General features: G+C 34.2%; 2 protein-coding genes across 3 annotated transcripts in view; one reads left to right on the top strand and one right to left on the bottom strand.

Annotated features, from left to right (window-relative positions):
• The first annotated feature begins 358 nt into the window (after positions 1 to 358).
• On the top strand, positions 359 to 13215 carry LOC121326469 (N6-adenosine-methyltransferase non-catalytic subunit-like). The gene is made up of 12 exons (XM_041269748.1): positions 359 to 515; positions 2344 to 2432; positions 2846 to 2933; positions 6482 to 6562; positions 7029 to 7116; positions 7275 to 7366; positions 7913 to 8053; positions 8612 to 8885; positions 9197 to 9201; positions 9735 to 9854; positions 10156 to 10366; positions 12334 to 13215. The coding sequence occupies exons 1-12, from the start codon at positions 450 to 452 to the stop codon at positions 12630 to 12632; spliced, it is 1554 nt and encodes a 517-aa protein (XP_041125682.1). The 5' UTR covers positions 359 to 449; the 3' UTR covers positions 12633 to 13215.
• Positions 13216 to 16082: 2867 nt separating this feature from the next.
• LOC121295432 (protein transport protein Sec24D-like) overlaps positions 16083 to 16850 on the bottom strand; it is a 42316-nt gene continuing 41548 nt past the window's right edge. For both annotated transcript variants that reach the window (XM_041220044.1, XM_041220037.1), the window contains exon 23: positions 16083 to 16742. In XM_041220044.1, coding sequence (XP_041075978.1) covers positions 16602 to 16742 — 141 coding nt within the window. In that variant the 3' untranslated portion in view covers positions 16083 to 16601. The remainder of the gene's footprint in view (positions 16743 to 16850) is intronic.

Here is a 16850-nt window from a genome sequence, read left to right on the forward strand (position 1 = left end):
TATTTCTGGGTCATAGTATACTATGCATGACCAACACTTAAATAAGTATACATTATTTGATTACCGTAGCACACCAGAACGTTACAGCAGGCCCTCCTATTTATTTAATTTTAAAACAATGTTTACTGTGCCTATTTATCTAATTTCAAAGGTCCTACCTTACCCATATACCGTATTTAAAAATATAAATTTATACTGACGCTCCAGTTGCATGTGTATTTTTAAACGCTTCATGTTCAAATACTCCTTGTTGCAGTGCAATATAAACTAAACCAGTTTGTTTCTACTCAGCTGAGATGTTCCTAAGCAACCCTTCTATTTTACTAAAATTAATAGCCGGATGTGATGCTATAACAAAGCGACGCATTCTTTCTCATGAGCGAGAGAAGGTGTGGACGTGAATTATAGACGCGGTTTAATCAAGAGTTTTAACTTTGCAAGTGGTGAAAATGAACAACCGGTTACAGGAAATCAGAGAGAGACAGAAACTACGACGACAACTTTTAGCACAGCAGGTAAGCAAGGAGGATTAGTATCTCTGCAAGACTGCAATAACGTGACGGGCATTCTACGTCGTTTCCCCTTCCAAACTGGCGGGCAGTGAATGCAACAAGTCAATAGTATTTGTTTAACTGTACATAATGTAGCATTGCGTATACGGATTTTTGTTTATATTTCGTTTTATACCTGTATTATTATTATTATTATTATTATTATTATTTTACACTGGAGATGCTAAAATAAATTACACAGTCTCGTCATTGGTTTAACATTTGAACATGTAAATGTTGTGTTTTTTGTTTTTTTTTGTGTCGTGTCCCCCCCCCCAGTCGCTAAAATTATCACAAGTTCATCGTGACACATGTAAAAGCATCAGTCTTGTGAGCACTGCACCTAAATATATTTATTTTTTAAAAGGGGAATGACTACTGTATTACATAAAGTATAAAATCATCTAAGTTGTTAGCACAGTGTTTGGCTATATATACATTGATGTAAAGTAAATGCACTTGAATGAACACATGGGTTTTAAATAGTTTTATAAATAACTTTTTAGAAGGCAAAAAAAAGTAAATATGCTTTCTGCTTTGCAAGCAGTCCATGCGTATACCTGTTTATGACAGTTTTCCCCCTTTCAAACCTAATTTATTATTGCTTTCTGTGAGTTGTAACCCCCGCTGTATAAGCTGCTGCAGAACTACAGGTTACATACTGCAGTGCTCTGAATGTGCAATAATACTCTGATGGTTCAGCCCAAGTAACAGCCCAATTTGGTAAAGCTCATGCTTTGTTACCCCACACCCACCATACCTAAATATGTATTTTGGTGGTTTTATGTTGAATTTTTATAAGGAGCATGTCATTTCATATTTGTAAATGTGTTTTGTATTATATGAGAGTTGTGATTGGCTTGTAGTAAACTAAACCAATTAATGTACCTGAAGAGTTAGGCCTATGTGCAAATAATAATAATAATAATAATAATAATAATAACAGCAACAACAACAAAATAAACTGAACATGCAGCAAAATCATTTGAGTGTTGTTCTGACAGTTTGAACAGTGTTGTAAAGTTAAGTTACCAATGTGTCAAATCATTTTCGCACAATTGAGTGAGTGTTGACACCAAGGAAGACCCACAGATTACTGAGCATGCCTTCCAGCTGTGGCTGGTTATGCAAACAAGTAGTTGGTTTGGTGGCCCTCGGCATTGCTTGATAAAATGAATAAAGCTTGTGTATAGCATCAAAAAATGTACTTGATAATTGAGACATAACCATAGCTTCCCATCTTGTTAAAAGTAAGCAATTCTATTTTTATAATTCCAACCCTGTATTTTGCAGTTAATTCACGATTTATCTTTAACACTACATACTTTAATTCAGGATTAAGATTTTGGAATTTTTGTTATTTGGCGCTAAACTGGAAGCCAGCAGATCTTTAAGTACCTCTGCTTGTCAACTGACCTGTTGGGTGTCGCTTTGGGAAGTTGCATTACATCTTTGCGGTTCCCACTCAGCTATCATACATACAGCATGGCAGCATCTTCTTCAATCATTACGTAGTTAAACAGTTCTAACAATAAATCAATAATTAACTCTGCCAATCCAGTACAATTATATATTCAAAATAATCTACAGTAAACATTATACAGTATAACATGGCCTTAGTTTTATGACTATGTACAATATTAATTTTGTTTGCTTAGACAATAACAGCCTACTGTAGATTATTGAAATGCAGAAAAAGAATGATATGTTTGGAATTACTCCAGTTTCCTTTCTGCCTTGAATACATTTACATTAATTCACCAAACCAATAACCAAATCTTCTCCCTTACAGCTGGGAGCTGAAAGTGCTGATAGTATTGGAGCAGTGCTGAACAGCAAAGAGGAACAGAAAGAGATTGAAGAAACAAGGGAGACCAGTAGGTTGGTACAGCATTTCAAAACAATTATAGTGGCTGTGTTACATACTTTATTGAAGCTTCTCCGTGTTCTAAAGTTTATTAAACCTCTGTGTACATTGACCCATTGGTGCCACTGTCTTCATTTGAGGACAGGTTACTTATAATTTTTTTTTTTTTTTTGCATTTTTAACCTGTTATTTTTAAAATAAAGAGATTGATAACAAACTACCCATTTGAATTAGATTAACACAAATTGGATTTACATTACATAGTTTAATGTATTTAGCTCGTTGTGTTTTTTTTTTTTTTTTTTCAAAAGAAAAATGTACTTAGTACTTTGGGTTAAATCACACTTCTTTTATTATACTTTGTATTTTAATGTTATTGTAGTGTTAACTTTTCAAAGCTGCTTTAATGCAAGTCAATATTTTCTAGGGCTTCGTATGACACTTCTGCACCGGCTGCCAAACGTAAGTGCCAGAATGAGGGAGAGGTCACAGAGGAAGATGTTGAAGAACCAAAGGTAGTAGTGAAAATAATGTGGTGGTTTTAGTACTTTTGAAAGTAAGTTTAGACTAAACTTATTTGTTAATTGTTGCTTTTGCAAATGTTTTTGATCATTATTTGTCCACTTGTCTTTGTTTGCTATGAATTTTAACCCTCCGTCAGTAGCTATAATTGAACTCCTATGTAAGGCAGAAAGGGGTGCAAATACACCCCACATACATAAATGCGATTAACTTGCAATCAAAAGAACATTATTACTAGGCTTGAAATGACCCTTTTCCACTAGCCATCAGGGCTAATGGATGGAAAAATCCACTCTTACCACACACATTCTACTGGCCCAGTATAATGAATGGTAATTGATAATTCACCAAACATGCAGTGATTGACTTGCAATGTATGTTAAATAAGGGAACAAAAGAAATTGCAATCAAAAGAACAAGACAATACTGGTTTCTATTATTTAAACAGTTCTGTGTTGAAAAATCAATGTTTTGAAGTTATAAATAAAAAATATGCTGTAAAAGTAAATGCCTTTAAAATTCCATAAACACTAATAAACTAGAAAAAAAAAAATATTACGGGGCTTGAGATGACCCTTTCCCACTAGCCATTAGGGCTAATGGATGGAAAAATCCACTCTTCACACACACATTCTACTGGCCCAGTATAATGAATGGTAATTGATAATTCACTAAAAATGTATGTTAAATAAGGGAACAAAAGAAACTGCAAAAACAAGCAACTATTGGAACATGTGCAAATTGCATTAATTGTTACCACTGAACAGGTCAGAGTTAGAAAAGAATACAAAACTAAACCAAAGTTTCTGTAATTCCCTAGACTGTTAGCTTGAAATGTCCTATTTATCACTTACATGTCGGATAATCTCTCTTTCTGATTCATTTCCGAGACAGTCTGTTAGTCTTGCCACATACTAAACTTGTACAGTGTCCCATCCTATAAATATATATTTTCTAGTAAATTACAGATATAGTGCTTTATTAATCTTCAGCAATAAAGATGATTTTATTCTGTCATTTTATTCAACATATTTCATTAATGTCTATATGCACAAGCTGAATAGTTTACTATTGCAGTAATTATTAAACAGCAAGCATTAAAATATTTGCAACAGCTATATTAAACATTAGAATTGCAAAAGCTTCTAGATTCAAGTATAATGTTAATTTGGAGGTAATAAGCAGGCTACTGTAAAAAAATGCAGTAATCACATGTATACACACAGAGGCTCATTCTTGAATAGGAAATTGAGTACATACAGCTAAAAAAAGGAATCGATAGTTTTAGAAGCGGTACACCTTTTCTACATCTGTACCAGCTCCCCTGCAGCTCTGACCTCGGTTCTGCAAGTAAACAGGAGCTGTGTGTAGAAGCCTATACAGTATATGAGACATACTTTTATTGCTCCCTGAAGACAGAAATATTAATCGTATATTTTCAGTGCTGTACTGTATCAAGGTAATAAGCAGGATACATTCTGTAAAGAATGTAGTTAAGTACAGTGCTGGAAACAAGTGTATGGCTGGCATTTTTGGGCGCTCATCACACATTTTGCTGAACATAGCTGTTCATATTAACATCCTTTAATAATATGGTAACATAAATCAAAAGTTATGACCTAAATGATTGTGACAGCCCTCATTAGGGATAACTGCAGCTTCATACTTAGCCTGGGTATTTAGATTTCTAGGACTGTATTCATATGCAAACACTCAGCCTGCATGACATAATAAATATAATAAATAAATATAAATGCATCCTAAGAAATGAAAAGCTGATGCTGGAAGTTTCAGTTTTAAAAAATAAACCAATAATTGAGTCTGTCATGTCTGTTAAATTACTGTGTGTGACTGTGACAAAGTGGCTGAGTGGGAACAGGTGCAGGAGTGATGCAGTGTGGTAATTAAACAAACAGAGCCTTGTAATCCAGTTTGGAACAGTGAACTTTATTTTATATTCTAGGTCTGGTGACCTAAACAGTAATCCCCGGCAGTACACAACAATGTGTACTGCATGGGGTAAACAATAACGGGATTGCAGTCCCAACTAATAAACCTGATATGTGACCCACAATAATACATACATGGTCACCATTTTTGGGTGCCTGCTGTAGTGCTCGTGGTGGGTGTTACAGTTTATTTAGTCACTATTGGTGAAGTGTCATTCCGGCTTAGTGCTGATCCTTGTGACTGCTCCAGAACTGTGTTAGCTGTCAGGTAATGTGCAAGACAATTGCAAGACAAAACAAACAAAACACTCACAGTACTTTTTACTTATGAAACAGGGTCTCTCAGTCCTTCTCAGTTTATTTACAAAAACCAGTGCGAAGGAATAGATTATGATGATTCTCTGTATACGCTTCCTGTCTGTGTGGGCCCACCCACCCACATGCAGATTTTGTAAAATGCCCCAAACAAACGGCGACCTCGCAGGGCTCCAATTCTGCTGGGGCCATACGCTGTAGCGTAATTTGCGTTTACGTTAGTCCTGCCCTTGTAATATGGTATACGTTATGTGTTTTTTACTAAGCTGCAAATTTAAAAAAAAGCCATTTTAAATATAGGTCTACATTACTTGAAGGATATTCACATGTATATGAAGTAACGGACAGTGAAGCATCAAAAAGAAATTAAAATTGCAGCTGCTAAAGAAATAGCCTGGAAACCCTCTGCTGTTTGATATTTTTTTTATGAAAACAAAAAGAAACAGTGGAATGCAAACTGTGCAAGTGGCACTTAACGTATGAAGGCACAACAAATTTCTGCAGTACTTAACAGTTGTAAGTTCACATTAATATTATTATTATTGTTGGGATGAATTGTTGAGCACCCATTACTTACCTAAACATAGGTCAATCCTAGAACACTTTGCTGCCGCTTTAGACCGCTCTTCTTCTTTCTTTCTTTTTTAAATGTTTTTGAGTTAGCATGGTGTTCACAGATGGAAAAATTACACATGGACAAGTCTGCCAGTAAACATGTGTGATTGAAAATTCATGGAAACACAGTCATATTGAGCTCAGTCTAACAGTGTCCCTCCCTCTTTTTGCCCATGATTAACCAACAATACAGGACATCTTTCTCGTGGCTTAGTGGTTTCACAGTAAAAAGAATGGCAACAATAATACATTAAGGTAGTCATTTTCTTGCAGGATGAGATTAGACAGAATGAAATTGAATGCAACAGAACGGGCCAGCTGAGCAGGTTTGTGAATGGGTTGTAGATCAGATGTGATTCTAGAAGCGGTATGTGAGGTGTATATTTGTAACCCTCGGAAGGCGGAAAGGGGTGCAAATACACCCCAAAAAATGTACCATGTCCACTTTGAAGAAGGATTACTTCAGTTTCCCAGAGTTGGACAAGGACATTCTTGGTATGCAAATAAGGTAAGCGGTTAAAGTGTAATCCATGTAAGAATATCCCGCAAGTTTAAAACACGTTGGAGTGAGTTTGCACCTGTTGTTGCTAAAGAAGGGTTAAGAAATCTGGTTTATAAAAATCAACATTTTGGCAGTTTATCTTTATCTTTTGTTTTTAAAGGATGAAGTAGAGCCACAGCAACCCCATGAGAACCTGCAATATGAAGAAGAGGTGTATAAAGATTCAAGTACTTTTCTAAAGGTAAAACCATGACCACTTTGTTTGCGTACTTCTCACTTTCAGTAAAGACAATACTGCGTATGTGCTTTTATACTTAGGTGGAATTAAACAGGATTTTAAGATTGTTACTGTATTTTGTAAGAAGGCATATGCATTTAGTGGGAATGATAAATGAGGGACAAAGGTAAAGGCTAAAGTTACCAGCCCTGTGAATGCTTTTCTTCCTAGCTCCTGGAGACACCTTTTGTTCTTAACAAAATAATTGTTCTGTGATGTGGACTAAAACCCACTTTTATCTTTAAGAGTTAGAAGAACTGGAGGTGAAAGAAATTAATTGATTGTGGAATAAGACTCTGATCCTAGGGATCCAACACACACTATATATATATTATATATATATATATATATATATATATATATATATATATATATGCATTGCAAGTAAAATGAGGTGGGACATTTTAATTATTTTGCTTTTTTGTTCTAGGGAACTCAAAGCCTGAATCCACACAATGATTATTGCCAACATTTTGTGGATACTGGCCATAGGCCACAGAACTTTATCCGTGACGTGGGTATGTGAAACATTAAATAATTTGCCATTTAAATTTGTAGTTGTAATTGTTTTGATTCGGTAAATTCAAACTAGACAGTGCTGTTATTTACAGTTGGGTTTATGACTACCTCCAGTGCCTTTTTCTCCAGTTTTGTTAAGTACTGACTGTTTGTACAGGTCTTGCTGATAGGTTTGAGGAGTACCCAAAACTCAGGGAGCTGATCAGGTTGAAGGATGAATTGATTGCGACAACAAACACCCCTCCTGTGTAAGTGGTCCTTATACAGTTTGAATATACATTGACTTCTTTAAACTAAATGCCTTCCAAGCAGCATTTATGATATATAATGTATTTAAAGGACAGCAGACAACATACACTGTTTATTATAGCTTATATTGCCGATTTAAAGAGGATTAAGTTAGTTTTAATATTGGCAATGTTGTTTGCTGTCTAAAATTAATAACTGTACAGAAGAATGTGAGAAAATAGTAAGTTGATATCATTAAGTGTTCCCTGTACTTGTGAGACAGCTGTATTAATGGCAGGGTTCAAAACAAGTGGAATATATGGAAGATCTATGCTATATATATATATATATATATATATATATATATAGATATTATATATATTATATATAAAAAATTTTTTTAAACTGTGACAATGACATTTTATACATTTTAATGATCAGACAATTTAATGATGTTCATGGTATAGTGGCTGTCTCTATAAAACAGAGATATTTTGTATATATGTATACATATTATTTAGGGGGGGCGGGGACCCCCCCCCCCCCCCCCCCTCATTTTAATTCCAATACTTGCAAGCAGATATGGAGACCTTTGATTTGCGTGAACTGAAGTGCAAGTTTGATGTGCTTCTCATTGAGCCACCTTTGGAAGAATACTACAGAGAGTCTGGTATCGTTGCCAATGAGAAGATCTGGGCATGGGATGATGTGAGTGGATTTATTGCAGAAAAGTTGGAGAAAGATAAACTTCCCTTTTATATTTCTCTTCCCGGAGCCGGACTGAACCTTCATGTACCTCTAGTGTGTTTCTGGTGGCGTGGTATGGACAGGATTGTTGTAAAGTTTGTATACCACAGAGAGCAATGCCAAGCTGAGCAGGTGGAGGACCGAGCGTGGAGCAACAAGATTCCAGGACAAAACCCACATGTCATGTAAATGGTTCTGTTTTTGACTCCTAAGTGCAATTGCACAGTCTGGCCTGGTCAATTCCAGATAACATTAAAAAACTACATGTGTTGTCACTGGGATACAAAGTACATTTCAAATACTGTAGATAAAGAATACATTCTGTCCAGGAGTTCAAAGTGGTATAGATTTAACTGCACTGTATTTGGTAGGGGCAAAGTAATTTAATCTACTTTAAAAGCTGATGTGCATGGTATTTTTATGTTAAAATAAATCTTCAGAAGTTCACAAACCAGACAATTGTAGCAACATTTTTTTTCACAAGACTGTGTTTTTAAATAGTCTCTTCACCCCTCACAGATGATGAAGCTGGAAATAGAAGAAATTGCAGCACCGAGATCATTTGTCTTCTTGTGGTGTGGATCGGGGGAAGGACTAGACCTGGGCAGAGTGGTACAGTATCTCTTATTAAAACTTGTTTCAAACAATATCCCAGTTTTTACATTTACAGCCCAATTTAATAATCATTCTCTGCAGATTACTTTTTCGACAATGCCATCTGAAATTGGAAGGTGTTTGGCACATAGCCGCATAATTCCCAGACTCTTAATGACAGAATATTATCGGATATATTGTTTATAGTGTAACTTGTATACACAGTATCTTTGTGTGCAATTTAGATACAGAAAGCCTTCCACACTGGTAACTCATGATCGATCACTCTGTAAACCAGTCTTGTTAAATTCAATATAGGACGGTAACTTATTGAATTCTAACGTGTACATATTCATTTTTCATATTGTTTTATATTCAAGCATGTAGAACAAAGTATAAGAAAAAAAGAAAACCATGAAACCTCTGTTAGAGTCAATGAGTGGTTATGAAAAAATTCTGCATGTGATTTACTTGTTTTAAAAGGAATGTCTATAGAGTGTATTTCCATAGGCAAGGTCAGTTTATAAATCTCAATGACTGACTGGATTTACCATTTGAATCGATGGTGCTATCAGTAGTTAAATGAAACGATGTTCAGTAAAAAGCAAAGTAGTAATTACAAGACAAGTACTGATGCTCATTTAGCCTGTCTTGCTTAAAATTTGCTGTGAACTCCTTTGGATTTAATTCAGCTTCTAGAGACTTGCTCAGGACTTTAGTCTTTGTCAGCCTCTTCAATGTGCTCTGGTTTCAGAATCTAACAATTCAAAAAAAAAATAATAATAATAATACAATTGCATTCTGCAGCAGATCGGTATAGGAATTAGTAGATCCTGTATAAACACACTGTATATAAACTAATTTTAACAGAACACTAAACTCTTTTCTGGAAGATCTAAAGATCTAATTACAAAAGAAAAATATATATATATATATATATATATATATATATATATATATATATATATATATATATATATATATTATTTTTTTTTTTTTTTTTTTTTTTTTTTTTTTTTTTTAAATAACTTTTGAAATTTTTTCTTAGTCACGAATTCTTTTACCCCCAAATCTTGAAAGAGAAGACATTTGCTGGATAAAAACAAACAAAAATAACCCTGGGAAAACAAAAACCTTGGACCCCAAGGCTGTCTTTCAGAGAACAAAGGTACAAAACATATCTACACTAATAGTGCATAGTTCTGCTTAAAACATAGCTGGTCAATCCATACTCCATTCTTATTCTTCTGTATAGTCTGCTAAATGTTGTGGTTTCATGACCTGCAGTGGTTGATTTTTGAACTTCCTTTATTGCTATCTGAAAGACACAACTTATGTTGGTAATAATATTAAAACTCCCTGTTAAATGATTTAAGTAAAATAATACAATATATTTGTTAAACTACAGTGTTTAGACACCAAAGTGTATAAGTAGGTGTCCTAAGTGATTTTGTTTCTTGTAATTTTAGGAACACTGCTTGATGGGAATCCGTGGCACTGTTAGACGAAGCACTGATGGAGATTTCATCCATGCTAATGTAGACATTGACCTGATCATTACAGAAGAGCCTGAGATTGGTAACATAGAAAAACCTGTGGAGATCTTTCACATCATTGAGCACTTCTGTCTAGGACGAAGACGGATGCATCTCTTTGGAAGGGATAGCACAATCAGACCAGGTTTGTAGAAGTATTAGTGGAACAAGGAAAACATGCACTTTACCTGTATGTGGGAAATATGAACATCTAGAGGTATATGTTCAAATTAGGACTTAATTTTCTGCTGATTTAGGGGACTTTCAATTAAAATATATAGGTAAAAAGATTGACATGAAACAAAAACAATATGTTGATCACTGTACATAACATTTCCCTTGCAAGTTGGGCATTTTGGTGCGTCGTCCCTACATCTGTACCCTATTCTGACTTTAGCAGGTAGAGAAACTATTTGGCATGTTGGATTGCGTGCACATCCTAATCCTAGACTCTTCATTGTCAAGAGCAGCTTTAATATATTTATTTATTTATTTTTAAACATATTAATGTCACACATCAGACAGAGCAGTTTTGTTTTTCATTTGGCATTTTAGAAACTGTTGAGTAAATTCTGGCAACCGTGTCATTTATGGCAGATGCTGACATCGATTTTTGCCTCTGAATGCATGTGGGGTAAAGTTAATTGGAATACTGGGATATTCCCAGGACTAAATAAAGTAATATTCCATACTGCTTTTTTCACATTACACTACTAAAGTCTTCTTTCGTTGATCAACCAATGAGCACTAACACCAAATGAAATGGACCGTAATTTGTTAAGCATTTTGAAATAAAATATGATCACAAAGAAAGCTCAACAAATCGGCCTGCAGTGGTTATACTGACGTTAATGCTGACCAATATTAGCTAACAGAAACTGAAGCTTTATGATAAATGATAATGCAAGCCAAACACTAACAGCAATGTCGTGCTGATGAAAGCTGGATAGCATCACCAGTCTTCTGGGGGCATCTGTGGCTGCACAAAATCACACTGGTGGCCACATTTGATAAACGCTAAATGATTTAAATTTCAAAACGATGCTACTGGGTTTTAGTGCTTTATTTAAATCTGCTCGACAGAAATGTCTGCCTCCAGAAAGTAACTTCCCTGATGCCTGTTAAACCAGCTGATGAAGTTTCAATGCATTTTATTGGCTTTAAAATGGCATATTGTTCAGCCTTTTTCTACTGTTGTATAGTTTTGTAGGGGATTCAATGGCTTTGAAATACATTGTAACAGAAGATTTGTTTGCTTAACCTCGTGAATTGTAGTTTGTGGGGGGGGGGGTAGGGGTGGGAGTTGGTCTTACGAGTACCCATGGACTATTAGCACTATAAAAATTTACGGTCTAATTACCAAAACTGTTGGACCCATAAAAGAATCCCAGAATTTAAGGACCGTAACATTCTTTCCCACAAACCTAATCCCTAGTCTAAGTGACTTTCACATGTCTTGCATAGCATGTTTCTGTTCCTTGAGAAAATAATCTAAAATGTATAACTAATCATAGAAAAAAGTGCTATAACAAAAGATTTGTACATTTTAAATATACTGTAAGGGGGGGGGGGGCATTGTATTGGGTTTTGCAGTTGTAGACATCAGAGATGTAAAGTATGCTGTAGTAACTCAGTATATATTGCTGAATGAAAACCAAGCATGGTATATATGTTTTTTTTTAATGTAATTACTTAATTTAATAAATAGTGCCCTAGTTAATTACAGTTGATTAATTGAAAACATCAACGAATATTGCATTATGGTTTTAAAGTGTATATGTGAGTAGTACTGGGAGCTCGATGGTAATTGTGTGCAAATACAAATATCAAAACCTTTTATACAGCATTGAAAATTCAAGTTGCCTTAAATAGAAATAAGATATGAACACTAGGTGTTAATTGATCACATTTGTTTCTTTGATGTACATTAAATGTTGTTTGAGTTGGATATCCCAAACCATTGTGAAAGTAAAATCATGGATAACATGGATTTCTCATTCTTATAAATAAAACTTACTGCTTTAAATACATACTTGAAAAACAAATATTAAGTTAATGCTTGAATTGTTAAATATTCACTCATCATTAATGTCCCTCTGTTTTTGGTCTTAGGATGGCTGACAGTGGGCCCAACTCTCACTAACAGCAACTTCAATGCAGAAGCATATGCCTCCAACTTCAACTCGACAATGACGGGGTGCACCGAGGAGATAGAGCGGCTGCGCCCCAAGTCCCCCCCTAACAAGTCAAAGTCTGAGCGAGGAGGTGGGGCCCCGAGAGGTGGAGGAAGGGGTGGCGCTTCCGCAGGACGTGGAGACAGGGGGAGGGAGCGGAACAGATCCTTTCGGGGTGACAGAGGGGGTTTTAGGGGGCGTGGAGGGCCTCACCGGGGAGGATTCCCACCACGATGATACTGGGTGAAAAAATACTGGGCAAGACAGAAGATTCATTGGCCTTTGTGCAGCATTTGCTAAGGGAGAAAAAAACACAAATGAAAAACCTAATTCCACTCTTGGTTATCTACTGAGATCTCATGAAAAATGTGCATTTTAATGAATCTTACTGCCTAATCCTAGTACTGTAGACAACAACTGTGGACATAATTACTGTATGTATTTCTTTTTATACTTAAAAAAAAAAAAAAAAAAAAAAAAAAAAAAAAAAAAACAGTTTATACTAAATATCTTAGATTTTAGTTATTTTAGTTTTTGAGCAAATAATGTTCATACTCTTGCTTTATTCTAGGCATTCTGTCACACTGGTATGTACTGTAGTTAGAAAAATACTCCATTATTTGTGTGAAAAGCATTATTGAATCTGAATTGTTAAACTGTGGGCAGTTTAATTTTTTGCATGCAAAAAACATTTAAAAACGAATTCCATGCAAGCCATCTTCAGAAACTACAGTACATCCACACCCACACATTTACAAGTAAACTTGAACAGTGTTTTGTTAACATTTTTAATAAAAAAAAAAAGTTATTTGCATCTAAACATGTTGCCCTTATTTTGACTTACAAGTGTTTGTATTTCTATTGCTTATTGTGTCCCCAGTGAAAACTTGATGCATAAGAGTGGTTTCATGCCACTGTTTCCATAAGTATTGCCCCATCAAAAGAATTGTGCTATTCTGTGTTGTATGTTTTTGTGCTTAGTGTAAAAACTTTTTGGTAGTCATTTACTTTGGCGCCATGAGAGATATAGATATATATATATATATATATATATATATATATATATATATTATATATATTCTATATATATATATATATATATATATATATATATATATATATATATATAATAGATAGATAGATTGATTGTCACTGATATAATAATAATCAACCGTTGTCGATATTCAAATGTTCATATTGTTAAACCGAGGGATATAAACAAGGTCTTTTTTCCTAATCGTCCGAACATTCACTTCTAAGGTTGATTATACTGGTACTTCCACGGGAATATGAGACCACGATGAAAGTGAAAGAACACATTGTTTCCTATTGTCCCGTACAATATTTTTTTCCCTAGGAACAAACAGCTAACAGAATGTCTTCTGTTTTGGAAAGAGAAGAGTGAGCTAGGAACAATACAGCATCATATGATGTATGTTTACAGTCCTGGTTAATCACTCAATCAGTAGTCTTGAATCAGACTTTAATAGGACATTTATTGTCCGGTTAGGCTAATTGGCATCTATGAAACCAGAAATACGAAATACACCCTACAAAAAAAAAAAAAAAAAAAAAAGCAAAAAAACATGAAGATACTTAAGAGCAGGATTGAAGACATTGCTTTAAACCTGTGAGAAGTTGCCCCCTAGTGGCAGCATCTGTAATCCCCTGCAATTGTATTGTCATAATGTATTATACAGAAAAAGGGTAAAGTAACTACATGAAATTATAATACAGGTAGATGTTGTGGTTTTTTTTGTTGTAATTTTTTTTTTTTTTTGTGTAACAGAACAATCAGATACATTAAGTAGTGTTGGCAGGCTTTATAACATTTTTCATTGGATCTGTGTCTGTAGGCTTGTTTTATTTTTATTTTCTTGTTTTCTAACTTACTATACTTTTAAATACTGAAGGGCCCAATATGGCTTGGGGATAATTTTAACAGTGTAAGAGACTAACTAAAGTGAATGATTAAATTATATCTCACAAGGCTATGTACTGTTCAGTTTGACTTCAGAAATGTGATAATTCTATACAGCACATACTTTATTTTGATCTGTGTATAATGTGGTCTATGTTCTTCTTAAATCCCATCCTTTGTACACCATTGGAATGTCTGCATGTCATTGGTACTATGTTCCATGAATGGCTTGCTTTGAGCTCTTCAGACACCTTCACAATACAAAGCAGTAGTGCTTGACTTTGTCACATACACCCAGCGGGAACACAATCATTTTCTTGCTCTTATTTAAATACTCGACATGCCGTCCTGTGAATACTTCATGTGAAAAATAAGTTAATGCAATTCAGGTGAATTCCCAAGTACTGTAAAATGTACGGTTATACATTATGGAAGTAGGTGCCAGCTACTGTAGAACATTTTGACAATAAATTAAAAACTATGGAAAATAAATATATTTCATTTTCAGCTAAAAACAGTGAAGCCTTAATGTTTATACTGTATCTTCAAATATGTTTGAGAATGCAATCTTTTTTTGTTTTTTTTTTGTTTTGTGTTTTTACAGACAGTCGAACCAAAGGCATATTGAACCTAGGCCTCCAAAGATGACCTAGGCCATCTGTGCCACCTAGCGCCTGACGTGAGCATATCTATCCAAACACTGTTGGTCATTACTGGTTCTAAATTAAAAACAAACAAGGAACAGTTCTACAGATGTTTATTGATGCACTGGAATGTCACTGAAGCAAGAAAGTTATAAAGGTCACTTACATTTAAATTTTGTTGTATAATGCTTTATTTTTACAGGCAGCTATGCAACCGGTAGATCTTTACTTTTCTTCTTTTCTACCTACTACCAACCTTCTACATTTCTACATTGATTAAAAAAAAAAAAAAAAAAACAGGCAACAGTCATCAACTGACCTGATGACAAAAGACACTCATTGTTTTTTTGTTTTGTTTTGTTTACCCTATAATGTATAATGCTAGGCCATACACAAGCAGTACCTGAGAATACACATATATCCATAACATTCCATTTACATTAATTTCAGTTTAATAAAAATACATAATCTGAGCCAGATTGGTGTAATATGGTTGAATTAAGGTGGCTCCATCAAAAGCATTAAAAATGCAAGATAACATTTATGTTTACTTGATTTCTTTCACAGACACGTGCTTCTCTGTGTTAAAAAAAAAAAAAAAAAAAAAAAAAGTCCAAAAACCCTTTTATTATGTTTTAATTTCTGTAAAGCTGTAGGACACAAAGCCCACAGAAAACTTCTTTGAAATGCACATATGAATGATCATATAAGTGAGATACTAATATGAGATCGTGACAACCATTGTATTCAAACGGGAACACTGTAGCGTCATTGTTATTGTTTTCTCATTATTATTATTATTATTATTTATTATTATTTTATTATTTTTTTTTATTATAAGACATCCTCTTATTAATCCTTTTGTTTCACTGTCATGAAACCTCTTGTATAGTTTATCTGTAGGGTTGAGATGATACATAATTAATCCCAAACTCGACGCTATATATTAGTTAATTAGGTTTTGTGTTACTGTTCACAATTTGAATACAATTACAATGACAAGTCTTAAACTATGGTAATGTGAAGGGATACTACACAGTAAACACATTTTAAACAATACCAAATAAAAATATATATATATATATATACGATATATATATGTGTGTTTGTGCCCCAACATGCACACTATGAAACTTATGAAAGCTGGAAATTTGAATAAATAATAAAACCCAACGGGCACATTTTAAAATACATTTACTTTGCTGGAATGAACGCTCTGAGGTTATAATTTTAGTTTCTGACTAGTCTGATAGTACCATTACTTTGTAACAAGAACTTTTGAATGTTATGTTTAACAAAAGGACTGAAAATACATTTTAAATTCATATACATTCTTGTTATCAAAAACGCACAGTTTTGGAATAAAGCACTTGTTTCATTAAACTAATTAAGGTAGGAATTGAGATAGATTTGGAAACCTGTTTCCAATCTGCTTTATACGTGTGAATTTTAAGAGCACTTGTTCATGTTAACAAGACCAAAAAAAAATAATAATCTAAAATGTTATTTGTTTAGCTTTTCAATAACTGATGAATTCCTTGAAAAGAAGAATTTGCTTTGCAGGATAAACTGGCCTTATTTTTTTTTACCTGAATCCAATACAAGTGTTTGAGATTAGTGAAATGTATTGAGGCATAATCTTTAGGTGAGTAGTTGTCTGATCTCTTTATGAACATAGCATAGAAAATCCATGTAGGAAGCTCCTCCATAAAGACCTTTGTCTTCTACCAGGAACTGTCTGAAAATCATCTCTGGTTTGTCTTTTTGCTTCACAATCATCAGCTGTGGAAAGAGTGATACAAAGTTAGCACATGAATAATCATTTTGCTGTTACCTCTTTTAATGACAATGTGTAATTTGCACCATTTGTGAAACATATGGAGGGGGTTG

The sequence above is a fragment of the Polyodon spathula genome, chromosome 2 (assembly GCF_017654505.1).
Source record: "Polyodon spathula isolate WHYD16114869_AA chromosome 2, ASM1765450v1, whole genome shotgun sequence".
Taxonomy (NCBI): domain Eukaryota; kingdom Metazoa; phylum Chordata; class Actinopteri; order Acipenseriformes; family Polyodontidae; genus Polyodon; species Polyodon spathula.